General features: G+C 53.4%; 10 protein-coding genes and 1 non-coding gene across 11 annotated transcripts; 6 read left to right on the plus strand and 5 right to left on the minus strand.

Annotated features, from left to right (window-relative positions):
* Nucleotides 1-46: 46 nt before the first annotated feature.
* On the plus strand, nt 47-2,408 carry ASPACDRAFT_20223 (SulP family inorganic anion transporter; the record flags this gene model as incomplete). Its single annotated transcript, XM_020198930.1, has 4 exons — nt 47-387; nt 448-1,077; nt 1,138-1,654; nt 1,710-2,408. 4 exons carry the CDS (start codon nt 47-49, stop codon nt 2,406-2,408), a joined length of 2,187 nt encoding a protein of 728 aa, XP_020061306.1.
* A 244-nt stretch (nt 2,409-2,652) lies between these two features.
* On the minus strand, nt 2,653-4,038 carry ASPACDRAFT_56376 (uncharacterized protein; the record flags this gene model as incomplete). The annotated part of the gene is made up of 1 exon (XM_020203123.1): nt 2,653-4,038. The coding sequence occupies one exon, from the start codon at nt 4,036-4,038 to the stop codon at nt 2,653-2,655; it is 1,386 nt and encodes a 461-aa protein (XP_020061307.1).
* Nucleotides 4,039-4,304: 266 nt separating this feature from the next.
* ASPACDRAFT_74498 (uncharacterized protein) lies at nt 4,305-6,039 on the minus strand. The gene is made up of 3 exons (XM_020204232.1): nt 5,806-6,039; nt 5,210-5,713; nt 4,305-5,146 (listed from the first exon to the last, which is right to left on the minus strand). The coding sequence occupies exons 1-3, from the start codon at nt 5,931-5,933 to the stop codon at nt 4,522-4,524; spliced, it is 1,257 nt and encodes a 418-aa protein (XP_020061308.1). The 5' UTR covers nt 5,934-6,039; the 3' UTR covers nt 4,305-4,521.
* Nucleotides 6,040-6,436: 397 nt separating this feature from the next.
* On the plus strand, nt 6,437-7,848 carry ASPACDRAFT_74499 (oxidoreductase, short chain dehydrogenase/reductase family superfamily). Its single transcript, XM_020204233.1, has 4 exons — nt 6,437-6,509; nt 6,563-7,310; nt 7,383-7,479; nt 7,529-7,848. Exons 2-4 carry the CDS (start codon nt 6,704-6,706, stop codon nt 7,593-7,595), a joined length of 771 nt encoding a protein of 256 aa, XP_020061309.1. The 5' UTR covers nt 6,437-6,509; nt 6,563-6,703; the 3' UTR covers nt 7,596-7,848.
* A 99-nt stretch (nt 7,849-7,947) lies between these two features.
* Nucleotides 7,948-8,018, minus strand: ASPACDRAFT_t26. Its single transcript has one exon. It is a non-coding gene; the product is annotated as a tRNA-Gly (tRNA).
* Nucleotides 8,019-10,436: 2,418 nt separating this feature from the next.
* ASPACDRAFT_74503 (slipin family protein) lies at nt 10,437-12,191 on the plus strand. The gene is made up of 4 exons (XM_020204234.1): nt 10,437-10,769; nt 10,842-10,959; nt 11,034-11,526; nt 11,588-12,191. The coding sequence occupies exons 1-4, from the start codon at nt 10,589-10,591 to the stop codon at nt 11,819-11,821; spliced, it is 1,026 nt and encodes a 341-aa protein (XP_020061310.1). The 5' UTR covers nt 10,437-10,588; the 3' UTR covers nt 11,822-12,191.
* Nucleotides 12,192-12,552: 361 nt separating this feature from the next.
* On the plus strand, nt 12,553-13,701 carry ASPACDRAFT_56380 (uncharacterized protein; the record flags this gene model as incomplete). Its single annotated transcript, XM_020203124.1, has 1 exon — nt 12,553-13,701. The coding sequence occupies one exon, from the start codon at nt 12,553-12,555 to the stop codon at nt 13,699-13,701; it is 1,149 nt and encodes a 382-aa protein (XP_020061311.1).
* Nucleotides 13,702-15,190: 1,489 nt separating this feature from the next.
* ASPACDRAFT_21005 (glycosyltransferase domain-containing protein) lies at nt 15,191-17,074 on the plus strand (the record flags this gene model as incomplete). Its single annotated transcript, XM_020198991.1, has 2 exons — nt 15,191-15,376; nt 15,437-17,074. The coding sequence occupies 2 exons, from the start codon at nt 15,191-15,193 to the stop codon at nt 17,072-17,074; spliced, it is 1,824 nt and encodes a 607-aa protein (XP_020061312.1).
* A 550-nt stretch (nt 17,075-17,624) lies between these two features.
* On the minus strand, nt 17,625-18,562 carry ASPACDRAFT_1851926 (uncharacterized protein; the record flags this gene model as incomplete). Its single annotated transcript, XM_020197221.1, has 4 exons — nt 17,625-17,905; nt 18,015-18,273; nt 18,343-18,495; nt 18,557-18,562. The coding sequence occupies 4 exons, from the start codon at nt 18,560-18,562 to the stop codon at nt 17,625-17,627; spliced, it is 699 nt and encodes a 232-aa protein (XP_020061313.1).
* Nucleotides 18,563-19,836: 1,274 nt separating this feature from the next.
* Nucleotides 19,837-21,932, plus strand: ASPACDRAFT_74505 (uncharacterized protein). The gene is made up of 2 exons (XM_020204235.1): nt 19,837-21,674; nt 21,731-21,932. Exons 1-2 carry the CDS (start codon nt 20,133-20,135, stop codon nt 21,836-21,838), a joined length of 1,650 nt encoding a protein of 549 aa, XP_020061314.1. The 5' UTR covers nt 19,837-20,132; the 3' UTR covers nt 21,839-21,932.
* An 816-nt stretch (nt 21,933-22,748) lies between these two features.
* On the minus strand, nt 22,749-25,097 carry nop58 (RNA-processing protein NOP58). The gene is made up of 3 exons (XM_020195446.1): nt 24,891-25,097; nt 24,610-24,770; nt 22,749-24,539 (listed from the first exon to the last, which is right to left on the minus strand). The coding sequence occupies exons 1-3, from the start codon at nt 25,013-25,015 to the stop codon at nt 23,059-23,061; spliced, it is 1,767 nt and encodes a 588-aa protein (XP_020061315.1). The 5' UTR covers nt 25,016-25,097; the 3' UTR covers nt 22,749-23,058.
* Between the last annotated feature and the right edge of the window lie 23 nt (nt 25,098-25,120).

A 25,120-nucleotide genomic window follows, 5' to 3' on the forward strand; every position in this document is an offset into this window, starting at 1 on the left:
CATTCCAGATATATTTGGTGACTCGGTGGATCTTCCTCGAGACATTATGCCGGAGACAAACGAGCATCTCCGACAACACCGCTCTTTGCGGGACCAGATCGTGGGCCTTTTTCAAGGATTTTCGCAAAGCAGCTCCGATGCCTCCCACACAGAACGGATCATCGTGCCCCGAGAACCTAGCGATAGAACCCGCTTGCTGAAATCCTACGATGGCGATGACCCTGCATGTGGTCTGAGAGATGCTTGCAACCACGGTACATTCTCACCGAGACCGGGTAGTGAGGAATACCACGATGGTACTCCTGGGCCAGATTTTGTCCAGGGCCCCGAGAATATGCCCAGGACAGGGTCAACGGCAGCCTGGCCGGCGAAAAGCTACAGGTCTCTGTATGTTTGGGCTTCAAGTCGGTTTAACTAGGCGCAAATGCTGATGGCAACAACCTCCAGGTATATCTCATACTACATCCCGTTCTTTAACTGGATACCTCAATATCGTTGGTCGTTCCTGCGCGGCGACCTCATCTCCGCCTTGACAATCGCATCGATCTATATCCCAATGGCTCTTTCTTTGGCCTCGAATCTTGCTCATGCACCTGCAATCAATGGACTTTACTCTTTCGTGTTCCAACCTTTTATCTACGCAATCCTTGGAAGTAGCCCCTTGTTGCTTCTCGGCCCAGAAGCGGCTGGGTCTCTGTTGACAGGTACCATTGTCAAATCGAGTGTCTCGCAGGGACTGTCACGAGAGGATGACGAAGCTGCAAGCGCTATGGTTGTCGGCGTCGCAACTGCCATGGCAGGCTCAATGATACTCGTTGCTGGATTGACCCGGTTAGGATTCCTAGACAATGTCTTGAGCCGACCGTTTCTCAGAGGCTTCATCACTGCAATTGGCTGTGTCATTTTTGTCGACCAGCTCATCCCAGAAGTGGGCTTGGCTGACCTGGCGAGGGATGCGGGCGTCAGTCATGGAAGTACAGCAGAGAAGCTCGTCTTCCTGCTCCGGAATCTCAAGAGCTGCCATGGTCTGACAGCCGCAGTCTCCTTTACCAGCTTCACGATAATCATGCTTTTCCGGTACGTGATCCCCTCCCCGCCCAATGGAATGGTTGAGTCTCTAACATGCGCATCGCACAGAACACTCAAGAAGTTCCTGGAGCCACGGTTTCCTCAGGTTGTCTACTTCCCCGACCGGATTATCGTTGTCATCTTGTCAGCCGTTCTTACCTGGCACCTCGGCTGGTATGAGAAGGGGCTTGAAATCCTCGGGCCCGTCCAGGAGACAGGCAATGGGATCTTCGCGTTCAACTGGCCTTTCCAATTCCAGCATATGAAGCATGTACGGACAGCCTTGAGTACGTCCTTTGTCATTGCATTGCTTGGCTTCTTTGAGTCCTCCGTTGCTGCCAAAGGGCTGGGCGAGAAACGAGATGGAGTGCAGGGCATGCCCGTGAGCGCCAACAGAGAAATGGTGGCGCTGGGCGTTGCCAATGTTGTTGGTGGCTGTTTCATGGCGCTTCCTGCCTTCGGTGGTTACGGGAGAAGCAAGTTGAATGCTTCCACAGGGGCGCGATCCCCGATGAGCAGTATCTTCTTGAGCATCATCACCGCCGTCTGTATTAAGGTGATCCTGCCTTATCTGTACTATTTACCGGTGAGTTGCTCCCTATACTCATACGATTCGATTACAAACTGACGGCATATTCCAGAAAGCTGTGCTTTCCTCTACAATCTCAGTGGTGGCATACAGTCTAATAGAGGAATGTCCTCATGATGTGGCTTTCTTCATTCGCTTGCGTGGTTGGACAGAGCTGACATTGATGATTCTTATCTTCGGCTCGACAATCTTTTACTCCTTAGAACTGGGCATTGCGCTCGGAATCGGATTGTCTATTCTGATTTTGATTCGCCACTCCACCCAGCCTCGAATCCAGATTCTTGGTAAGGTCGCTGGTACCAATGATCGATTCGACAACGCCGAACTCCACGGGGAAAACGTGGAGCTCATCGAGGGTGCGCTTATCGTCAAGATCCCGGAGCCCCTGACGTTCGCCAACACCGGCGACTTGAAAAATCGTCTGCGCAGACTCGAATTCTACGGCACCAACCAAGCGCACCCTTCCCTCCCGCGCTCGCGACCCCCCGAGCATAACAAGAACATCATCTTCGACGTGCATGGGGTCACCAGCATCGATGGCTCCGGGACACAGGTTCTCTCCGAGATTGTGAATGAGTATCTCAACCTCGGAGTGAGAGTGTTCTTCTGCCGTCTCCCCAATCGCAATGTCTTCCGCATGTTCGAAAGGAGCGGCATCGTCGACCGCTGCGGCGGCATGCAATATTTTGTGCACAGTGTTGATGAGGCACTGAGACTTGCCGAAGCAGAGGGTGGACCCTTGGAGCCTTGAGCTCCCCGTCGCAAGGCGAGCCAAGTTTGCCTCTGGGAGGGTGGTTCGCGATTGGTTCTCCCTTCCGTCATCAATGCCATGTATAGACGTGACACGTGTTCCCAATCTATCGCTTGACAGTTTTTTGCTGGTTATAGCCTCCGTTAGATTTGCTGATAGCCATGGGGTGCCCTAGAGCTCCAACCCTTGGTAATTTGATTAGAGCTTACCTTTTTCTTCTCTGCGTAAGGTTGTCATGCTTCATTCAGCCTTCAATGGGCCCATAGCTCTCACCCTTCACCCCGGCTGCTCGCCGCACCACGTCTAGAAGCAGCATCTCAGCGGCGCGTAAGGCAACCCGGTCCTCAAGACTCAACACAGTAGCGCCAGCAGCAGGAGGAGGAACCCCCCTATCCTCGTGTTCCTCGTCCTCGTCCTCCTCCTCATCCTCAGCACCCACCTGCCCAGCACCAGCACCGGCACCAGCACCAACACCAGCAACCCCAACCAACTTCATCTTCCCATCCGCGCCCAACATAAACCCCCCACAACTAACCCTCGTCACCCTCACCACATTCCCACCCCCAAGCCCCTTCCCCTCTTTCAAATCCACCCTCATCGCCAGATGCGTATCCAAATACCCGGCGATCTTCCCCAACACATCCCCACCCGCGGACTGATCCTCCTCAGAAACCCCCCAAACGAAACCCCCAACCACCCCCCGTGGCAAACAAATATCTAAGCCGCGCAACCCCGGCGCCACCGGCCCCTGAAACCCCAGCATGATGTGCACATCCCGAACCACTGCCCCGACCACCTCTTCACCTCCACCCTCCACCCCAGCCCCACCCTCAACTTTGCGAGCCTCCTCGCGAACGCAGGAGAGATACCCCTCCAACGAACCACCCAAGAACCCAGACGGGAGGGTCAAGCTCGCGGCGTACGTGTCGAACGTCGCAGATAGAAAGGCCAGGAAGGTGTGGCGGAGCGGAGCGGGGAGTTTGGTGAGGAGGAGGGGGAGATGGGTTGTTTGGGTGTGGGCGTGCGAGCGGAGGGTTCGGTGCGGGGCGTGGGAGCTGGAGTGGGAGCTTGATCGGGAGGGGGCGCTGGTTGTTTTGGAGGTAGTAGAGGTGGAGGATGCGGCGGAGGGCGTGAGGAGGGCAGCGCGGTAGGTTTGGGTTTCGTAGGTGAGGGTGATTAGGATGCCGGCGCCGGGGGTGCCGGGGGTGGTTGCTGGGCGGCGCGGGCGGCCGCGGGGGCGGGAGGGGGTTGGATCGTTGTTGTTGTTGTTTGCGGTAGTGTTGTTTGTGGAGGGCGAGGGTGAGGGCGAGGGCGAAGGGTTCGTGGTGGATCTGGCCCTGGTGGTGGTGGTGGTTGTATGGCCGGACAAGGAGAGCGTGGGGATGGGTTCCCAGGTGCAGGAGAGTAGGGCGCCGGCTTTCGACCGGGGGTCTGCTTCGTCGGAGGCGCCGACTGTTTGGGAGGTTGCGCCGGAGACGGAGGAGGTGCCGTTGAGGTGGTCGCGGAGGCGGGCTGCGTAGGTCTTCAGGGCGTGGTGGTTGTCGAGGAGGGAGGGGAATTCCTTGCCATGGTGCAGCGGGGAGAGTCGGTGTAAAGTCCAGGTTGTGTTGAGGAGGCTCAGTTGGGCCATTGTTATTTTGAATTATGGTGTTTATTATGTTTTGTGTTTGTAATGGTGGAAAAGAGAGGGAGGAAGACAGGGAGGGAGCGGAGGAGGGGAGTTTCACATGTCGCGCCGGACTTGGTAGATGTACTGAGTACTCCGTAAGTTCGGAAGAAAAACATCTCTTGGCAGGGAAGAGCTGCCGTTAACCTTAATTCCCCCCGGAGGAACGAGCCCGCCTTGCGCAAGATTTACCTCGGAAGATTTCTAACCTTCTAACAACAATTCACAGTCAATACGTAGTCTCTGATTTGGAGTCTTGTGCCGATTTCGAAATATGCTAGAAATTCAAATTGACGCTGCGGCATTGCAGTCATAAAGTTGACACCCGCTTCGTCTCCCGCCATCATAGACACCGAAAAAACCCCCTTCCCGCTGGAACGCCTTGCCTCAAAAAACCAGAGAAAATGCAGGATAACGCAGCGCTTGCTAAACCCAAAACGGAATAATTCACGCATGCCAGCCCTCTCTCACGCGGCACTCGCGACAGGACAACAAGACCGGCAGCCCGGGCCAGACCATGACGCGATCGACATCATGGGGCGCCGCATGCCTCGAAGCCAGCTCTTCCCCTACCACATCGAACCAGACGTCTTCTACCGATCCGTGGAGGTGAACGTTTGGCGAGATCTGGAACACTAAGGACTGAATGTCGTCCTTCTCGTTCAACGTGATATCGTTGTGGAAATTGTGCATAAACTCCTTTCGCTGCATTCGCTGACTCCCGCCGTCCCCAATCTCTGCAGAGAAATACTCCACGATCCGCGAGAACGGGGATACGGTGAGCAGTGACCCAATCCAACTGTCATCCGACACCGTAGGCTCATCCGGTGGTACCGTATACCGCAGGTAGGAGACTAGGAGTTGCATGCAGTGGTGCGTGGCTATAAGAGTCGCCGTATCGGTGAAAGGGGGTGCCTTGATTATCTTTACTTGCAGCTCCCGGTACATGACTTTACGAATGTGAGGGGGGATGGGAACCGGAAGACGTCCGGCCTCAAATTCTCGTAAAAGGATGTTGGTTTGCTCTCGTCTGGCGAGAGCATAGGTTTCCAAAAAGTAGAGAGCATAGTACCTGAGGCAAGGAATCATATGTCAGAGGAATCCCATCGGAGACAAGTCGCAGGGTGATACTCACATCAGGGGAGTGAGGTAGAACCATAACCGCGCGGTCGTCTGCTGCACAAAAGCAGACCGCTCGGCCTTGGAGGAAAAAACCGACTTCATAAAGCCTGGCTCACTGTGCACGAACCGATCCATGACACGATCCGCCAGGTAGCAGCTCAACTTTGAACATTGCTTCTGCCGACGGCGCAAACTGAAGATGTACTTGAAGGTGTAGATATGCCCCCCCCTGGCACTCTTCGCAGGAGGGAACAGGTCCGACAGAAGCACTACATCATCCTCCGGACTCCTAGTATAGGTTTTCTCGCCGTCGATAGGGGAGGGAAGCGTTCCGCCGCGGCGTTGTCGCAGATACTGCCGGGTGATCCATTGTTCTTGGGAGGTCAGCAGCTGATAGAATGACTTGCAGACCAGCTTCAGCGGTAATAAATCGGTGACGCCGCAGTGGGCGAATATCTTGATCTGGATTTCAACGGGGAGGAGGTCCCAGGGGGCCGAGGTCGGTACTATGTCCACTCTGTCAACATTGGGAAAACCCACGTCAGTAACGAGCACGCCTCTAGGCTTGAGCGTCGGTCATCTATCTTCAGCAGGGGCGGTCCAACGTACAACGACACGGAAGATGGCACTGCACCGTGTTTGGAGGAATTGCTCTTCTTGGCGTCGGATCTCTTGCCTCTGTTGATGGCAGCGCGTGCTTTTTTGGCTTGCAGCATAAAATTGTGGAATGTACTCATCGTCAAGTACCATTAGACATGAGGAGGCCAGCTCCGACTTCAGCACTTTGAGAATAGACAGCTTGACACCATAGAGAGCCCTGATTTCTCTCGTCGATCGTTTAAAAGGGATTCTCCACTGGCGCCTTTTGGGGGGTAGAGGGGCGATGACTAAGCAGGGCTGAGCAAGAGGATTGTTGCTAATTTAGAAGCAGGCCACGAATAGAAGCGGACCACACGGGGTGTATAGGCTGGGTGAGGTGAATCTGGTGTAGGTAGAGGTAGATAGAGGCGAGATCATGTTCAAAAGATGAGACTAGAGAAGGAGAGAGAATGGAGACGGAGGCAGATGCGGTCGTCTGAAACGGACTGCTGATTGGGGGCTGGATTCACTACTCGTGGCGACTGAGTGCAAGAGATGACCAGTCACTGACCAGTCAAGCGCTGCAATCGCGTGGAATTCCGCTTAAGCGGCGGCTAACCATTAGCTAACATAGTCTAATGACAGGTGAGAAGGGGGGTGGTTTTATGTCAACTTGGCAGACATGCATGCATAATAAGGTAATCATAGGATTGGAGAGGGGTAACTAAGTCAGTGTAAGTCAAGAAGCAAGCCGTGTCACAATCCGGAGTCGGACTTACGTCATTAGGAACAGGGGTCAGCACCGGGTATTGTTCACTTCTTCGACAACGAGGGGCACGCTGGGCATCATTCTTGCCTGGCACAGCTCACTTAATCTGAGAATCCAACGTCCTTTGTACTGAGTCACCAAGTCTTGCCGATACGAACTATGTCCAAGAATATCCTCATCGTCGGTGCTACCAGAGGCTTGGGGTCATCCCTCAAGACTCTATATGCAGGGAGACAATCCACGAAGACGGTTTTTGCAACCACCCGAGATTCTACGAAGCCAAAAGACGAGCCTCTCGTCTCATGGATTCCGAACATTGACGTGTCCAAACCTGATGTCGGCCAAAGTTTGGTTTCCCAGCTGCCCTCATCTGCCAAGATCTCAACAGTGATCATCTCCGCGGGCTATTTTGGGTTCGAGACATTTGATGATCCCGATTGGGAGAAAGAAGTCAAGATGTATACCACCTCTGCTATTGGGCCTGTCTTTCTAGTCCATCACCTGGTCAAAGCCGGACTCTTGGATGCCGGTAGCAAGATAATTCTGGTCAGTAGCGAGAGTGGAAGCATTACGCTGCGTCATGAGAAGGAGGGTGGCGGAAATTATGGTCATCATGCCAGCAAAGCAGCTCTTAATATGGTCGGGAAGCTGCTGAGTTTGGACCTCAAAGACAAAGGAATTGCTGTCGGCATAGTCCATCCTGGGTTTATGCGCACGGAGATGACAAAGGGTGTGGGATTTGACAAGTACTGGGATGCCGGCGGAGGTAGGTCGTCGAATCGTTTGCATGTGTCACCTGTTTCTCGTTTAGAGACACACTGACCGCTTGTCCTTGCAGCTGTCACCCCAGATGAGGCAGCAGAATCGCTAGCTTCATTTACAGACACGTTCGACATCAGCAAGACCGGACAATACTGGGCACCGCGGGGCCCCAGGTTTGTGTAGCCTTTCTGAAGATTCAGAGAACCAAGCTAATCTGGCCAGGGACATTGGGACTGCCGAGCCTGTCCTAGGTAGCGACTTGCCGACACCCCTCCAACTGCCCTGGTAGGGAACTTTTGGCATGTTGAAGCTGGTGCTGGCACAGTGGTAACCAGAAGGGTCCGTTTAGCTTATTTATCAGTAGCACTGGACATATGCTGTGCAGGATTTCATCGATACGAGGCATAGATTGCTTGTTGTAGGATTGAAAAGTGCTGGCAGTTGAAGTCGGTCGAAGGTCTAGCCTATAGAGCTCTGGTCGGTTTGGCGATACGAGAGCGACTCTGGATGTAAAGAGAGGACAAATACATTGGATTTCCCATGAGTTCTGACCTGTATAACAATATCAGCTGGGGCTGGAGCCAAATAATGCCAACTGGTGTCGGTCAAGGCGGATCGAAGAGCAAAAAAGAAAATCATCTTGCATCATCCGTGAATCGAACACGGGCCTCATCGATGGCAACGATGAATTCTACCACTAGACCAATGATGCTTCTTGTTGAAAAGAATTTTGGCTGTACGTTAATGACCCAACTGCCACAAAAGACGTCTCGCTGTGGTGGTTAGTAGCTTGGTGATAACAATTCCGGCTAACGTGTTTTTGCTGCGTGTTGCGTGTTGCCATGTTGAATCCCACCACGGGCCCGACAACATAGCCTTGTGATTATATTCGCCGATATCATTACTATGGATGTTTTGGCATGCCTAGGCATTCATAACATTTCGGCTCAGCCATAAAGCAGGTTTTCCGACCCGCGGTCTGCATGCATGCACACGAGGAATGCCATCCCGAGCCGATAATGACATATTGTATGGTCTAGGCTGGGAATCGCCTTCATGCCAGCTCGATCTCTGCATTCATGCTTTGAAGTCAAGAGCTCAGCCCGGGGATATACCCCTTTTCCAGGAGGAACATTCAATTAACAGGATTAGAAGGTGTGCCGACCGTTCTGTTTGTCACGCAAACCATGAGCATGTTGATCGAGGATTGGAATAGACCCCGACCATCAATGAAGTAGGGACCAACTTCTGGTTCTAGTGAGATTAGCAGCAATAAAGTATGCGATCCAGCGGAAATATGCGTATGACCCACTACCAAAGCACCATTGCCTGAGGTCAACGGTTGTACTGAGTACCAACGATTGTGGTGGGGTTGCCGCATTGAACTTCTTCTCTGCCGATGCTACTACCCATTCCAGTCCCTGTACCGCCTTGAGTGTCACACTATAGCATGACGATAATTCCATCATGTTGTTTATCATCACACGAAGCAATGTAGGACCTGCTTGAAGCACCCACTGTCGCATTTGAGCATACCCCCAGATCAGGAAATCGGGGTTGACTTCTTGGTGGCACAGGGCAGTACTATTAGTTCAACCTTAGCCCGACGACACACGAAGGAAGGATGAAGGATCATGGCACAGCCCCGTCGCGCCCGATCCCTTGGCGGAAAAAAAGTGGGGTCATGCTCCGTGCCTTCCTTTCTACCAGTCAGTGACTCAGCATACTTAACAAAAGACAATGGGAAGTCGTATCGGGTGACACAACAAACCACAGGATAAGTTGTTGACCCAGGTTGTTTGCTGCGGTATATACTTTGTCCAACGGGCTCAGCCCGCCGGGCGTATATTTTACAATTTCCAATGCCGAACATCCGTCGCATTTCGCGCTAAATCCTTCGCTTTTCCTCGGGGGAAAGTAGACGTATGCCAAGGTTGGCAACACTAGTGTCCAAGGCGGGTCCACGGTCAAAAGACTCAATAGTTAATAGGGCTGTGCACCGCAGAGCCTCAGATGCGACGGGAAATACGTACAACCATTGACCTGACCAAATGATGACCAGTCGAGGGACTAGAAAACGTCTGGAAGTATTATTCCCTTCACGTGGACAGAATGACAGAAGATCTGGGTGCCCCGCTCAACGAGGCACAGTATCCCAGGGTACCAGGGCAACGATGCAGAGGAATGTCGAACCAAACAACGTTGCAGTAGGGGCATCCCGATCGTCCCGTCCATGTGTCGAGTGGCCAGTTTTTATGTAGGTATTGAATCCGTATGGTTGGCCAGCTCTTCTTGCTTTTCGCAAGTGATGTAATTGGTGATCGACCAGGGGTGGTCGGTATTGGCTAGTGAATTGCTCAGAGATTTGAGACCGGGTAAGACGGCCATTTTTTTCAATTGGCACGCATTGGATCTCTTGCGGACTAGTTTCTAGGCTGTACGCTAAGCCATAAACCAAGAAGGTCTGCTGTGAAAGGAGAGCTTTAATCGACCTATGGTGAATCTTTATGTGGGGAGCCGAGTAACTCTAAGAGTATCAAAGGTTCTTGAAGTCTGCCTCAAGGAGCTCTAAGCCCCCCTCCCGACTTCCGAAGATAGGGGCGAGGGGCGTGAATCTCTGCTGCTCTTATGATGAGTTGTGAGCTCAGCCTTGGACCCTGTTCCAATGAGAGCGACAGCAAGATCAGATTTGAGTTGGCCAAGAGGCGGCCTGAGGAATCAAGGGCCTCAAGGCGGCGGCCCCGATAGCCTAGTTGGTAGGAATGGGCCAGACCCCACAGCTGGGCGAAGCCAACTTAGTCTTACACATACATGTTGTAGATCCACTTGATAGGTGATACCCCTTAGCTCATGCGGAGAAAGAACATCTGATCTCCGGGCAAGTGACATGGAAGGATCGATGAATGACGGTAGAGTACAGTTAGTACAGCAGTACTCCAGGCTAGTGAATGGACTAGTTGCATGCGGTAGGTGCCGTTGGCAGCTTTGAGCTTTGGGACCAAACGAAAAGTAAAATGTCCGACAGCTGCGAGCGGCCCTCCCCTCCCATGGTCGGACGACTCACACACCAGCTCGACTACTATTTAAACATCTCTTCCCCTCCTTCACGGCCCTGCTTTTTGACTTCATCCATCATTCCTCAATTTAGCCTTGCATTTATCTTGAGGTTTCTTACGTGCCCTTGCCTGACAGATATCATACCACTTCATCTATCCGACTGTTGTATACAAACGGTCGCGCATTAACCATCGTCACTCATACAATCTGAAACACATATCAACCATGTCCGACATCAATGGAAAAGCGCCTGCCCAGCCGGTGGACCCCCGCCCCTCGGCTTCGGCGCGCAATAATTTGGTCAACGTGCAGCCGGCGCGCCTGGAGGACTTGCAGCCCAAGTACGCTCAGCAAATCCAGCACAGCGAGGACAACCCGGACGCGCATGGCTGGTACGCAGGATTCAGTGAGTTCACTTGATTCAATAAGATCCCTCTTCTTCCTAGATCCCGGTCTAACAAAGCACCTCCCTCGGTAGTCCACGGACTGGGAGAGTTTATCGGATGTCTGGGTGCCATACCATGCTGCTTTTGTTGCCCAAACCCCTTCAAGCCGGTTGCACAAGGTGAAGTCGGCCTGATCACAAGATTTGGACGGTATGTGACTTTCGCTCGCCCTTGTACTCCCATGCCTGCGTTGAACCGCATATACTGATGTTTCGCGCTCTTAGATTCGAACGCGCTGTCGACCCCGGTCTCGTCAAGGTGAACCCTCTGAGTGAGCACCTCACGGCTGTGGACGTCAAGATCCAGATTGTTGAAGTGCCTCGCCAAAGCTGCATGACCAAGGATAACGTCAATTTGAACCTGAGCTCCGTTATCTACTACCAGATCGTCTCGCCTCACAAAGCTGCATTCGGTATTTCCAACATCCGACAAGCGCTCGTAGAGCGCACACAAACTACCTTGCGCCATGTGATCGGAGCGCGGGTTCTGCAAGATGTGATTGAGCGCCGTGAAGAAATTGCCCAGTCGACATCGGAGATCATCGAGGACGTGGCATCCGGATGGGGTGTCGCAGTCGAGTCGATGCTCATTAAGGATATCATTTTTAGTAATGACTTGCAAGACTCACTCTCTATGGCTGCGCAGTCCAAGCGTATTGGTGAGAGTAAGGTTATCGCTGCCCGGGCTGAAGTGGAGTCGGCCAAGCTTATGCGTCAGGTACGTTTCAAGAGCTGTTCTCGTTAGATCCAAGTCGCAGTGACTAACTCAAACCCTTCAGGCCGCCGATATCCTGTCCTCGGCTCCTGCTATGCAAATCCGCTACCTTGAGGCGATGCAAGCCATGGCCAAGACGGCCAACAGCAAGGTCATTTTTCTCCCAGCAATGAACCAGACAGTGCAGCAGCAGCTTGCAGCAGCTGAAAATGCTGGGGAGGGACCCAGCCGATATGGACAACAAGCCGAAGATGGATTTCAGCGTGCAATGAATGCACGTGTGGTCGAGGATATCTAAGCACCACGGCATTGTCTTTTGTGATATGGCGGAGGTTGATGCTTAAGTTGATGAGTTTGATGGAGATGTCGCGTGGTTGGACCTGTTTGGATCTTGCCCATGACGTTCTCTAAGACAGCGTTGCTGCTGCTACATTGTGCTTTTTACATGGATGCTGCAGCCTGCATTCATGCGCGGATGATTATGACGATACCCACCCTCGTTTTCGCTTTTGCTTCTGATACTCCCGGAATGCGTTTGACCTTCTTTGTTGATAGTTTCTGCTATCGCTTTGCTAATATCCTTGACCTGATAATATTATTGTGCTCCGATCGAGATTAGCTCGATATTGGTGTTATCATTGCAGCTGCCACCGTACTGTACCTAACTGGAAAGCTCAGTAAACTAAAAGTTGTATCATAGAGGTCCATGTTTCTAGAACCTCAGAAAAGGCTATTCAACGTTTATTTCCCACACTGGTGTACAGTACATACAGAGCATACTGCCGTGGGCGGTGTGCGGTCAAGTGCGGAGGTATTTGTATGGGGAACGGCGACAATCCCGCAACCCCCCCCCCCCTCCCGGTCTGTCCTCAAGTTCGCATAGCTAATTATTTAGCTCCCTTACTTTCGGTACCTTGTCACCACTGGCAGCCTGCCGATGAAAACAAGCACACAATCAAACCGATAGACTCGCCGCCTAGAGGATCCCAGACTGAAAAAAAGGAAACAACCAGCGAAGGTCAAGCCAGCATGGCTCCCTCCAAGACCCCCAGCCCAGCGCCCCCCTCAGCCAGCGCGCGACCGTCCCTCGAGCAGAACATCAACCCCGACTTCACCGACCCGTCCTTCGATCCCGCCGAATACCTCAACAATGCACTCCCTGCCCTGACGCTGGCGTCTTCGCAGTCGATCAACAGCAGCAACAACAGCAGCAGCAGCAATCCCCCCCGAGGGGCGGCCGCCGGCTCCTCCTCCGTTCCTTTGCTCGAGATGTCCACCCAAATCCAGTCCGTTCTCTCGCAGATCAGCGCGCACAATGTCCGGTACTCGAGCACGCTCACGCGATTGACCGATGAGATCTTACGGGGCGGCAGTCGGTTGGCCTACGAGGTGGAGGTGCTGCGCGGCGAGACGATTGCGTTGTCGGATACGTTTGCGGAGGCGCTACGTGGAGACATTGCTAAGTTTGTTCCGGAGGGCCACCCGGAGGGGGTGAATGGGGGTCAGAAGGGGTTGGATGATAAAGGGGAGGGCTATGATCGTGACTCTGAAGCTGTTGGTGCCGGAGCGGGGGATGTGGATGGCAAGGCCGAGGAGACAGAAGCAGAGGCAGAAGCTGCTACGATACAGGATCCGGAGTTCATTACGAAGCTACGTATGCTGAATCAGGTGCGGGCTCGGTTGGAGGAGGTCGTGCAGACGTTCGGGGACGCGATGGAGTGGCCCATCCCGCCGTCGGAGACCTCCCTGGCTTCGTCGTTCATCTCAGTGTCGGCGCCAGAGGCCGGGCCGGAGAATCAAAGTCGGGAGGAGAAGGGGCAGGAGGTGGCCAGGCGACTGCGGGCGGAGGTGACGGGGCTTCTGGAGAGCAATGGTGGCGGTCTGGAGGGGGTGGAGGCTGCGTCGCGCCGGGTCGAGGCGCTGCGGACGTTGGCGTTGGTCTGGAAGGGGACGGCTGAGGAGAAGGCTCGGACTCGCGTTGTGGACAGCCTGGCGAAAATCGTTGAGGATCGTCGCAGAGCTCTGGAAAGCCAGAGCCGAGCGGACTCGTCGCAGCAAGCTTCTGGCTCTTCTACCAGAGCACAGTCGGCGGGCCACCGACGGCAGGAGAGCGAAGGCCCGGCCGGTGGCATTTTCCGCAACTTGCAGCGGTTACGAGAGGAGATCTATCTTGAATGAGATGATAGCTACTACGATTAATCATTAGCATATTTATGTCCCAGCAAGTAGAAGCAAAGCTTCTTACTAATTTCTCGATCTGTTGCATGTCACTGGTGCGGAGATTCTTGGAATGAATATCTATCTCAGCTGTCCATTGTCCCTCTTCCATGTTGGGAAGGGGAGGGGTAAGAATGCTGCCGCTTGCACGGGAGACTGTGTGATAGGACGGCGGGTGGTCCCTCTTCAGGCTTGCGCCATTCGAAGGCTTGGTAGCTCTTAGCGTCCCGTGCAGAGAAAGGCTTAAGTTTCCCAGCATTGCGCATTTGCTGCCCACCTGCTGCTGTGTCCGTGAACCATAGGCTGGATTCCAAACTAGCTCGGTTAAGAGCTTCATCATCTATTCCCAGCGGGCCAGAGCCGACCGTATCTGTGGGGGTGGTGCATTGGGAAACGTCAGAGAGCGACGTACTCAGAGAGGGACACCTAATGTGAAACGAGTATGCGACTGCTGCCAAGACTGCGGGAGGACAGAGAGAAGCAGCGAGAGCATGGATGCGCAGGGCTGATGACGCGGCACCGCCCAGAGAATGGTTGTTGGGATAGATACCCGGGTAAGTAGACAGGATGTTGTACAGAGATAAATCTTCACTAGAGATTGATTGATTCAGGGAAAAGACGATCTTGGAGAGTTCGTGATGACATTAATCTGTCCAACTCTCGTACAAGCTCAAGCTCATGCATGTTGTTGGAACAATAAGATGGTACTTGAATAAGATGGGTCGAAAAAGAAAGCTGGCAGTGGATTGAACAATGAATGGACTTCCAACCCCCCACCGGGGCAGAGAAGAAAAGCGACCGCCAATCAATACCCGAGCGACTTTATCCAGTGATTCCAGTCCCTGACGGCTCCCCCCCCCAGCAGGCAACGTAAAAGTCACCACTTCCACTTCTCAATTGACTAACTAAACTAAACTTAAACATCGCTCGGACTAGACCTGTTCGACCGGTCTTCGACTAAAGAACTTCTTCTTCTGCCTCTTCTTCACCTACTTCTTTTTCCTCCGCCGCCTCCGCCTCGGATTCCCCCTCCTTCTGACTCTTTGCGACTCCTTTCACTTCCTATCGTATGGATCTTTCCCCTTGTTGTTGCGCTGGTCATCATCATCCTTTGAGTGCCGTGCCCACCATTGGCTTGCCGTCCCACATCTCCACCTTCTTCCCCGGCTCCATCATGGCTCTTTGCGACCTTTGTTGATTTGCCTCTTAAAATTGCTCCCTCCCCGGTTGCCTTTCTACCCTGGCTCTGGCTCAGTGGTTGCACGCTCCGCCTGCAGGAATGTTCATCGCCGGGTATATACTTCTGAACATTGGCTGATTTCCCCTGCTCTGGCTCCAACCGATACGAACTGGCAACATAATCCGATTGCCTATCGCCATTAGTGAGCGGTGGTTCTTCACACCACCCCCTGGTGAAGCATTTCATATTTCGCGCTGAGCGACCGCGAGAATGTCAAGTCGAGGCATTCTTGACGGCCAATGGGCCGATCAATACAAGTATATGCGGTCGTCCGCATCCTCATTCTGGCTGCAACATCTCCACCCTCGTCGCTTAAGAGCTCGTCCCATCAGGACTTTCTCCCTAATCGCAGCATGTTTTTTCTTGCTCACCTTATGGTCGCGCTCATCCAGCGAGGTAGATACATTGCCTCCTGCCCTACAATGAACCCGATTGCTGATTAGGATTCCTTGCTAGCCATCGATTAACTTCTGGGTAAAGTACCCATCCTACCCTCCGACGCGACAGCGCCCTGAAGATACGCCAATGCTCCTTAGCGGGCGACATGCCATGAACAAGAACGAGACCGCCCCTCTGGGCCTAGGAAGGTCGGCGCCGTCCTTTCACCTCCTTATACCCGTGTCGCACAAATCAGCTTCGCTCTGTCGCACCGTGACGTCGTCGATGATCCTGAACTACCCACCGCCGACCCTGATCAGCTACGGAAAATCCACTTCGGACGGGAGCACAGAATACTCCGCCATGGTAGACAGGATCGCGGGGATATACAATTACCTCGCATACAGCACACAACTGAATGACGATGATCTGGTCCTCATTGTCGACTCGCAGGATGTGTTTTTCCAGTTGCCTGCAGAGGTGTTGGTTCAGCGTTTTCAGGACCTGCTACGGGAGACCAATGAGAAATTGCTACGCAAATATGGCACCATAACCCTGGACCTGCCCTTTCGTAAAGAAGGCAAACAGACTTTGCAAAAATACTCTCAGAGAGTCTTGTTCGCCGCTAGCAAGACGTGTATATCGAGTCTTTCTCAGGATCCAGGTTGCGTGACGGTACCGCAATCGAGTTTGCCTCCTGATGCTTACGGTTGGAAGACCGACACGGAAGGACACTTGAATCGACCACGGTGGCTCAAGCCTGGCGCAGTCATGGGCCAGGTGGGTGATTTAAGGCTCATATACGCCGAGATATTGCATTACGTCCATCAGCACCGCAACTCGCGGGGAGACTATCTGGCGATGACCCAAATGTTTGGGCGCCAGGAATATTTGCGCGAGCTGGAACGAAGAAACAGCGCCAGCAGGCTGAAAGAATGGCTCTATCGCCAAATCGGCATCTCGGATGCGTCAAATCTCACTGGAGCCATCCCGCCACACTTGACAGCGGGCGCTCGGTATGAGTATGGCATCGGGGTTGACTATGAATCCCGTTTGTTCTTCAACATGTTCAACGCCAAGATGGATGTCGAATGGCTCCACTATCACAACGTGAGCACGACTTCAGCGGTGCAGATGAAGCATGGCGTGCCCAGAGAGAGACGTCTCATGCTTCCCGAAGACCTTGATCCCGTGAAACTCGGCAATCCATTTGTTCAGCCCCGATTTACGAAGGATGACTGGCCAAACCCCCCTTGGAATGCTACACTGGACAAGCTGCCAAATTATCGCAACCACACGTGGCGTGATCTTCCATTGATGACAAACATCCATTCGGCATCTGTCCCAGCTCTGCTACATCTCGACGGGGATAAATCTGTTCGTGACAAATGGTGGTCAGAGATGTGGTACCAGCCATGGGCCCGGGCACTTCTCCGCAAGTACATGCGCACCGGCTCTGGATTTGACGCCTCTCAGTCTGCCTTGATGGGAGGCCAAGAATGGTGGGACATGCGTGGCGGCAAGGGAGGTCTGTGGACGGACAAGGGTGAGTGGCTCAATTATGGCGAGGTTTGTGGCAGCTATACCAGGGATGTGTTCGACGATGATCTTGGGCCATTTGGCCAGGAGAATGGAGAGGATGCCGACGAACCCGTCTACAACCAATTCGGGAATGTCATCAAGGGTAAAGAGGATCTGGCCTCTACCCCGTGGTAGACCGCTCCTCTTGGATCTCAGAGACTGGTTTTCTGAGGTCCGAGCCCACAGAGAGGCGGATGAGACGCGTGCTGGCTGACGCTCTCATGTAGCCGCCAGGCGTGATCGATTCTCGTTGCACATATTACGCGATTGGCGCCACGGAGCGCAGCAATAGTCCGGTCATGAGTCATGGCTGTGCATATATTCCCACGGTGTTGGGCTTTCCTTATTTGAATTAGCGAATTATGCTGTCTGCTTCGCTGTGAAACGTGGCATGCCTTTAGAGCAGCCGCTTTGAAAGGGCTAGCGTCCTCACTTGGACTGCGCGGAAGCAGTAGCCACTGCATATAACTCATCAGAGATACCAATCTTGTATAGATAGATAGAGCATGCCTTAATTTCATTCCCCCATACAAGCTAATGACAAAAAAAAAAATATCAGTAAAGTCAGATTATATGAATCTGTTTCAAGACAATGCCTATCATGTCAAGCATCACGGGTATATATATAGAATCCACTACCAACACTTTTCCTCTCCAAGTCTGTACCTAAAAGCATCAATCGATCTCAACTCGCAGCCGCAGCCGCAGCACCTCCTCCCAACGTCTCCCGAATGATAGTCAGAATCCCCGCTACATCCGCCTCACTCAACCGTTCCTCCCGCTCCTCGATAACGGTATCCAACAGAGCCATAGCCCCGTAATCCTCCTCCGCCAATTCTCCATTACCCGCTTCCCCATTCTCACCACCAGCACCAGCAGCATCCTGGCCCCCATTGGTGGCCCCCTCATCCACCTCCATCTCCTCCGGCTGCTCTCCCTCCTCTCCCGCACCGCCCTCTTCTTCCACTACCTCTTCCTCATATTCCTCCGTCTCCCCCCTCCTCCTCCTCCCCCTCCTCAGCCGCAGCAGCCGGCATCAACCCAATCCCCAGATTAATAATCATGAGCACCTCACCCTTCGTAAGACCATAGGGTTTCAACCTGGTGACGAGGTCCCGGAGGGCACGGTCGATGGGAGTCGGCTTGTTGAGGAGTTTCGGGGGCAGGAGCGTCGGGGGCGCCGCCGAGCCGGTATCTTTGTTGCTGTTGTTGTTACTGGTGTTGTGGAGGTTGGCGTGCGCCTGTGCCTGCGCCTCGAGTTCCGCGAGCGGGATGTGCGTATACTGCGGGTAGGATTGAAGGTGCGGGGAGAGGCGCGAGACGTAATTGTGGATCTGGGTTCGAGATTTTAGTTATTTGTTTAGGGGAGTGGTGTCTAGAGCTGAGCAACAGGCTATACGCACTTCCTTGACGACGGTATTGTGGTCGCGGAGATCCGGGCTGGGAACCCAGTGGCGGGAGTTGGGCGGCGGGTTGGGAGGTCGTCGCGGCGGGTTGGCTGTCAGGTAGGCTAGGACCTCGATGTTGGAGAGGACGGCGGATTGGGGGTCGATGATCTGGGTGTGTTAGTATTTAAGGGTTTTGGGTTGGGAGGGTGTTATAGGATGTTGGGCGCACCCTCATGTTTGTCAATTTGGAGATTGGCTGGTTTGGATTGATTCTAGATTTGGTTTGATGGGTTCGAGTGTTGCGGAAAAAAAGTGCTGGAGATGCGGGGCGGAGAGGAGGGATTCTGCCGGTTGATGAGGGCGGTAATAATGACTGTAAATTGCCTGAGGCTGAGAGCGGTCGGTGAGATGTCTGGACACTGGACAGTTTCCGATGCGGTATGATGGGCTATGCTTCGGGTACCTGACCTGTGTAGGAACTAATCTAGTGCTGCTACGACTTGCACTTATGACAATCTCTTGAGCAGAATCTAACTTGTATCATTCTTCTTCTATTATGTACTCACCCGTGATTCTAAGCTTATTCCATCCTGCAGATACTGACTAGAAACCTGGCAACACGTGCGCAACATGCTGGTCTGCCCCTTTCAGCAGTTTATCTCATGCAGCTATGGTGGAAGCTTAGCGATTTCCAGTGTGGCACTAACAGCCCAGCGTGATTCACCTTGATACATACTTCCCTACCTTGCTGTTTGCTATGCAGTGATAGTCTTTGTTATGCTCCGTCCTGCAGCAGGCCTTGCCTGGATCAAGCGAGCACCTCGCAAACACCCTGAGGTTCTGGTAATTGGGGCCGATGCGGGTCCATGATTCCGTTCCTGCAGACAGCCCTCGCAGACTGAGACCCGTGGTCGAAATTGGCCCGCAAACCAATCGGTCCGATCATCTACTCACACGCCAGACCTGGGCAGACATCATACTCTATCAAGATCGACTTGGATGTTGTTGTTTCAGGCTGCGTCCCGGAAAAAAAAGCAGTAAAGCAGACTCCGTGTCTCCTGTTCCTGAACAGCACAAGGGTCTGAACATGCGGAATTCGCTAGCAACACTTTGCTTCTTCTCGGAATTTGCACTGCTTAGTGATAGAGGACTAGCCGTTGTGCAGCAGATGAGGATATTCGCGAGTCCACTCTTGTCCCCTGAACCTGATTTCGTCAGATCTTTGCAATCAAACCGGTCGTTTCTAGTCGGCCGTCCATCTTATAGCCACTTGCCTTGACCCACGGAACCCGCTTTTGACCCCCAACGCCCATGATTAGATGGAACTCTAGATAATTTCCTGCACCCGACGGCAAATGCTCGAGCCCACTGCGCCCGTTTCCTCGCGAGGGGCTCGTTCGACGACGGACTTCGACTGATCAGCGACATAGCTTGCCTAATCCAGATGGAAAATTCCCTCGTGGATGAGGGTCTTTCCATGTATATTGTACAAGTGGATCTCCGGGCCGTGTTCAAACTGCCCGAATTTCGGAAAGGGACGGGTTTCGACTCTCGAAGCTAGCTTGACTACGCGACCGGCATTCAGCTTTCCCTTGAGATGAAGGTTTCCAGAACTGATTCAACGCAGGGATGCGGATCGAAATGACAGGCCACGCTCGGGTAATGATGGCGAGCTTCCCGACAGTGTACACCTGAAAACCCATGCGACTATAGCCCGCTATGGAGAACTATAAATTGATGTCTTATGCTGCCTGATCTCCCTCTGACTGGACTTTATCATTCACAACGCCTTTCAGTTAACCGATATGCGCTCTGCTCTTGTTGGGGGGCTGGTTGCCATTGGCTCCGCTCTCGGAGTCGCTGGCTCGCCACATGCACACACTGTTGAGAAGGCCGACGCATATGACTACATCGTCGTCGGTGGAGGGCCTTCTGGCATCATTACCGCCGAGCGTCTGGCAGAGGCCAACAAGAAAGTTCTACTGCTAGAGCGAGGGCGTGGTCCGACTGTGGCTACGGGTGCCAATGACACGCTTGTTTGGAACAAGAACTTGACCCCAGTCGATGTGCCAGGCCTGTCTGCCGACATTGGTGCTCTACCTGAGTGGGAGGAGTATGTTTGTACCGATACTGCTGGGAGTGCAGCCTGTGTTCTCGGTGGCGGTGTGACTGTTAACTACATGGTCTTCGTGCACCCACCAGACCATGACTTCGACGACAAGTGGCCCCAGGGCTGGAAATGGAACGATGTCAAGTCTGCTGCCGATAGGCTTTACGAGCGCAACCCAGGAACTATCCTGCCCTCTGCAGATGGCAAGCGCTACGACCAAGGGCTCTACATTGTGCTTTCCAACTTTTTCAGCAACATCGGTTGGAAAGCAGTCAATATGATCTCGCAGCCCAACGAGAAGCACCAGGTCTACAGCTACCCTTCCTGGAACCTTAAGGACCAGAAGCGTGCGGGCCCGGTCCGCACCTACCTTCCCCTTGCTGAGAAGCATAAGAACTTTGAGCTTCAGCTTGGCTCCAAGGTGACTCGTGTACTCCGTTCCGGTAGCAAGGCCACTGGGGTCGAGGTCGAGAACGCCTCCGGTCGTCTGGAAAACATCACGCTGGCCGCCAACGGCAGAGTCGTCCTGTCTGCGGGCGCCCTTTCAACACCTCGCCTCTTGTTCAACTCGGGTATCGGACCTCAGTCTCAGATCGAGACCGCTCAGAAGAGCGGCATTATCGTCCCACCCAAGAACGAATGGATCAACCTCCCCGTCGGTGTAGGTCTCAAGGACCACCCCATCTTCACCATCGTCGTCAAGACCAATGGCACGTACGGCCCGCTTGACTGGACAGGCATCTACAACGGCACTGATACCACCGACATCAGCCTCTATGCCAAGGGCGACGGTGTGCTGACTCAAGGAAAGCACCGGCTGATTTTCTTCTCCTCCAACGTGGTCGATGGCCAGACCCGGTACTACCAAGGATCATGCGCGCCCACTGGCGAAAACGAAGTCACCCTGACGACCTACATGACCCACGGTCTCACCTCTTCAGGTGTCCTTGGACTGGATGCTGACGGCAACACCGTCTATGAGCAGACCCCTTGGATGAATACCGCGGGCGATCGCGCTGCGGCCAAGCTGTTCATCCAGGGCCTGGTCGACGACCTGACTGCTCCCTCCACCGGCTTCCAACTGGAGGCCAACACCAACGTCTCTTCCATCCTAGCCAACCCGACCACCGGTATGCACTACACGACCACCGCAAAGATGGGCACGGACGATGGCCGCCACGGGAACGGTACCTCTGTCGTTGATACCAACACGAAGGTCTATGGAATGGATAACTTGGTATGTGATATCTCTCTGCAACATGAAGAACGTTTGCTGATGATTCGCGCGTGCAGTACATTGTCGACGGCAGTATTCACCCCGACCTTCCCACCGGCAACATCCAAGCCACCATCATGGTCGTGGCCGAGGCTGCTGTGGCCAAGATCCTGGCTCACCATTAAGTCTGGTGTTTAAGGGAAATGGAGTCGAGAGGGGGTCGCATACTCTTGAAGAGGCTGATAGACACTCGGATGTTTATTGTATAGATGATCAACGGAGTAATGAGACATAAGCTTTGCTATATAGTGATTTCTCGACTCTCGATTCATTGTAACTAACTGTACTCTACCTACAAGGGTCAGCACAGTCTCCTTGAACCCAATCGTCCTATGTGTATATATGGTCGAGAGCAGCACCCCACCAAGTCCCCTTCCCGATTCCCGCTCGTAGTGGCCTCACAATCACTCCGCCCAAGCCTCTCCACTGATAATCCGTAAAAACGGCAGTCGGCGATGCTGGAAGTACGTGATCTAGACTTTTCTGCATGCTCATGCATCTCGGTATAGTTACATAAGTGCATCTATCTTGACGAGCCATTTCATCGCCACTCGCTCAGATCACACAGATTCTGATTTACATCTTGTCTCTTGTTACCCGTTCGCTACCGGAGAAACATAAAATCTTGCTCACAACACGACGCCTCATCCCTCCCCGGGGATACTTCAATCTCCATATGGTGGGTGCTGTGGTGGTCGGTGTGGGTGAAACATCCGCGATAACGGGTGGTATGTGGGCAAAATGACGATTGTCCTTTTTTTTTTTTTTTTTTTCCCCCCGCGCTGGGGATTCGCGTGTAGGATGATGTGATAATTAGATGCAGGTCTTCTGGTTTATTTTCCAAAAAGTTCTACAGGTTTGAAAAGGAAGATGACTAGTGTGGTACTGCACGCGATGCTAAGGCTATCGAGTTCCTGCCTCCCTTTCTATATCCTACTCTATCGCGACCTGAATACTCTCTATGCAAGGGACACTGCCTGTAGTCCCTCAACAGATACCGACCAAGGCGATCTAAACCTATACAAACTACGTTCATGCAGCACAAATTTTTTTTCTGAAGTTAACATTATTCCTGGAATTCGAACTGCCTTGACCAAAAAAAGCACCTCTGCGCCATGGGATAGGATGTGAAAAATGCTTCCATCCATTCTTTGGAAATGCCACCCAAACACACGATATAACACATCAACTCAAATAGCAAAAGGACAATAGGAAAAGAGACACAAAAGATGTGTGTGATATCATACAAGGAAACATCTCTCGAAGCGTAGCCATCAGTTAGAAGGTGGGGTGAGGAAAGAAGAACTTTTTTCTCTTTTATAAAAAAAAACTGGGGTCGTCCCCTTTACTCGTCGCTCTTGCTCTTGCTCTTCTTCTTCTTTTTCTTGTCGCTGGTGTCGACCTCCTCGCCGTCGTCGGAGCGCTTGCGCTTCTTCTCCTCGCCCTTGGCGGCCTTCTTGGCGTCCTTCTTGGCCTTCTTGATGTCCTTCTTGCTGACGGAGCTGGGCTTGCCCTCGGCGTCGAATTGGATCTCGCCCCGCTCGAGCTTGCGCTTGTACCGCTTGACGCTCAGGCCGGCCTGCTCGGCCAGCTTCTCGAGCTCGGAGTCCTTGCTCTTCTTCTTCTTCTTGGAGGACTCCTCCTCGGAGTCTTCGTCGGAGGAGTCTCCCTCGTCGTCGGAAGCGGCATCAGCCATCTCCTCGTCCTCGACCTCCTCAACGAGCTTCTTGTCCTTCTTGCTCTTCTTGGCGGAAGCCGGGGGCTCGTCGCCGGTCAGAGCGTCAGCATCGGGGTTGTATCTCCGGGCCTCGTTGAGGTCGAACTTCTGGGGCTGAGCGGTGCCGTTGGGGGCGATAGCCACACCGCGGGGCTTGAGGGGCTTGCCCTCCATGGCGGCCAACTTGCGCTCGAGGTTGTAGCGGGCCTCGGTACCGAGGGCAGCCTTGTCCTCCTCGGTGGCATCATCATCCCACTCGGCCAGGGCATCCACACGGAGACCCAGGGAGGCCTTAGCGGCCAACACTCTGGCCATCTTACCCTTGTTCTTGCCAGTAGCCTGGCCGATCAAAGAGGCGTGGTAGATCAGACCGTACTTGGGAGTATCGTGCTTCGTCTTCAAGGCACGGAACAGGGCCTTCTCGGCACCCAGAATCTGGAGGGTAGAAGCAGGGCTCTTGGACAGGTTGGTCAAGCTACCGGCGTGGGCAATGAGACGAGCACCGACGAGGTCACCGACAAGGGCAGTCAAGTTGGGGGCAATGGCGTTCATACGGGCGGTGAGGTAGCCAGCCAGCTGCTGACGGTATTCGGCAAAGCCAACGACCTGCTCGGCCAGAGCTTGGATGTGCTCCAAGTCCTCCTGGCTGATCTCGGTACCCATGGACCGATCAGCGGCGGCCTTGACGGCACCCTCAATCTCCTCGGGGAGGATCTCGGCGAGATCGGCAGTCTCCCAGTTAGTGCGCATGCCCATCTTCAGGACGAGTCTTGCGTAGGCGATGTTGTCGTTCAAGATCTTGGCCAGCTCGGGGAAGTGCCAGCCGTACCATTCCTTAACACGCATGGCGTAGTTGTTGAGTTCCTTGTCCAGATCATCCAACAGACCGATAGCCTGCACAATCATGGTGTCGATTTTGTCGGGGGAGAACTTGAGCTTGTGACGAGCAAGAGAGTGCGACAGACCCAGGGCCATGGTAGACATATCCTGGGGAAGAAGGCCGGGAATGAGAGTGGGCAGGTGTTCACGGATGGCACGGTAGATGTCGGTGGTGGAGGAGTCGGCAACCAACTCGATGGAGAGGCCAGGAAGCTTTCCAATGGCGTTTCCTGTGATATTCCGAGTCAGTGAAATTGACATTCCCCCGGTTCGCCATCAAAGGCAAGGAAGAGCACATACCGAGCTTGGGGTCGGAAACAGCCAGAGAGACCTTCTTCTCATCCTTGACTTCGTCCAAGAGGCTGGCCAGACGGGGGGTAACCTTTCCTTCCACGAGAGCAGCAACTTCCTCCAGGGCAGTCGCGGCGCTGTCGAACTTCTGGAAGCTCTTCAATTTCAAACTAGGTTGCGCAAGTTAGATATACGGTCGGCGCACGGAGGGGAAAATTTTTTTTGCATGAGATCACTCCAAAATTGTAATTGCAGCAGTTTCATCAAATCCCAAGACAAGGTCAACTTACAGGTTAGAAACACCCTCTGCGGTAGCAGCCTCAGTGGTGAGGTCGTCTCTCTTCAGGAGCTTCTTGTCCTTGGCCTTGAGCAGGGCATAGCCCGCACTGGTCTCCGTGAGGATGAAGAGCGTCATGATGTAGGCTCTCGACGTCTAGCTGTGATAACGAAACAAACAAAACCGGCAAAAAAAAAGCACCAGCTAGAAGTGCGAGGGGCGAGGGGGGGTCGGAATTAAGAG

Source organism: Aspergillus aculeatus (assembly GCF_001890905.1).
Source record: "Aspergillus aculeatus ATCC 16872 unplaced genomic scaffold ASPACscaffold_1, whole genome shotgun sequence".
Classification (NCBI taxonomy): domain Eukaryota; kingdom Fungi; phylum Ascomycota; class Eurotiomycetes; order Eurotiales; family Aspergillaceae; genus Aspergillus; species Aspergillus aculeatus.

What these genes read in the sequence shown, in the direction of transcription:
- ASPACDRAFT_74498 (XM_020204232.1), bottom strand. Translation starts at nt 5,933, where the DNA reads ATGAGTACATTCCACAATTTTATGCTGCAAGCCAAAAAAGCACGCGCT. An exon ending in GTGCCATCTTCCGTGTCGTT is followed by an intron (nt 5,714 to 5,805) that starts GTACGTTGGACC and finishes CAATGTTGACAG; the next exon opens with AGTGGACATAGTACCGACCT. An exon ending in TTCTACCTCACTCCCCTGAT is followed by an intron (nt 5,147 to 5,209) that starts GTGAGTATCACC and finishes TCCTTGCCTCAG; the next exon opens with GTACTATGCTCTCTACTTTT.
- nop58 (XM_020195446.1), bottom strand. Translation starts at nt 25,015, where the DNA reads ATGACGCTCTTCATCCTCACGGAGACCAGTGCGGGCTATGCCCTGCTC. An exon ending in GCAGAGGGTGTTTCTAACCT is followed by an intron (nt 24,771 to 24,890) that starts GTAAGTTGACCT and finishes TGCGCAACCTAG; the next exon opens with TTTGAAATTGAAGAGCTTCC. An exon ending in TGTTTCCGACCCCAAGCTCG is followed by an intron (nt 24,540 to 24,609) that starts GTATGTGCTCTT and finishes GGAATATCACAG; the next exon opens with GAAACGCCATTGGAAAGCTT.
- ASPACDRAFT_74505 (XM_020204235.1), top strand. Translation starts at nt 20,133, where the DNA reads ATGCGCTCTGCTCTTGTTGGGGGGCTGGTTGCCATTGGCTCCGCTCTC. An exon ending in TCTATGGAATGGATAACTTG is followed by an intron (nt 21,675 to 21,730) that starts GTATGTGATATC and finishes TCGCGCGTGCAG; the next exon opens with TACATTGTCGACGGCAGTAT.
- ASPACDRAFT_74503 (XM_020204234.1), top strand. Translation starts at nt 10,589, where the DNA reads ATGTCCGACATCAATGGAAAAGCGCCTGCCCAGCCGGTGGACCCCCGC. An exon ending in TGGCTGGTACGCAGGATTCA is followed by an intron (nt 10,770 to 10,841) that starts GTGAGTTCACTT and finishes CTCCCTCGGTAG; the next exon opens with TCCACGGACTGGGAGAGTTT. An exon ending in CGGCCAAGCTTATGCGTCAG is followed by an intron (nt 11,527 to 11,587) that starts GTACGTTTCAAG and finishes CAAACCCTTCAG; the next exon opens with GCCGCCGATATCCTGTCCTC.
- ASPACDRAFT_74499 (XM_020204233.1), top strand. Translation starts at nt 6,704, where the DNA reads ATGTCCAAGAATATCCTCATCGTCGGTGCTACCAGAGGCTTGGGGTCA. An exon ending in GTACTGGGATGCCGGCGGAG is followed by an intron (nt 7,311 to 7,382) that starts GTAGGTCGTCGA and finishes TTGTCCTTGCAG; the next exon opens with CTGTCACCCCAGATGAGGCA. An exon ending in TGGGCACCGCGGGGCCCCAG is followed by an intron (nt 7,480 to 7,528) that starts GTTTGTGTAGCC and finishes TAATCTGGCCAG; the next exon opens with GGACATTGGGACTGCCGAGC.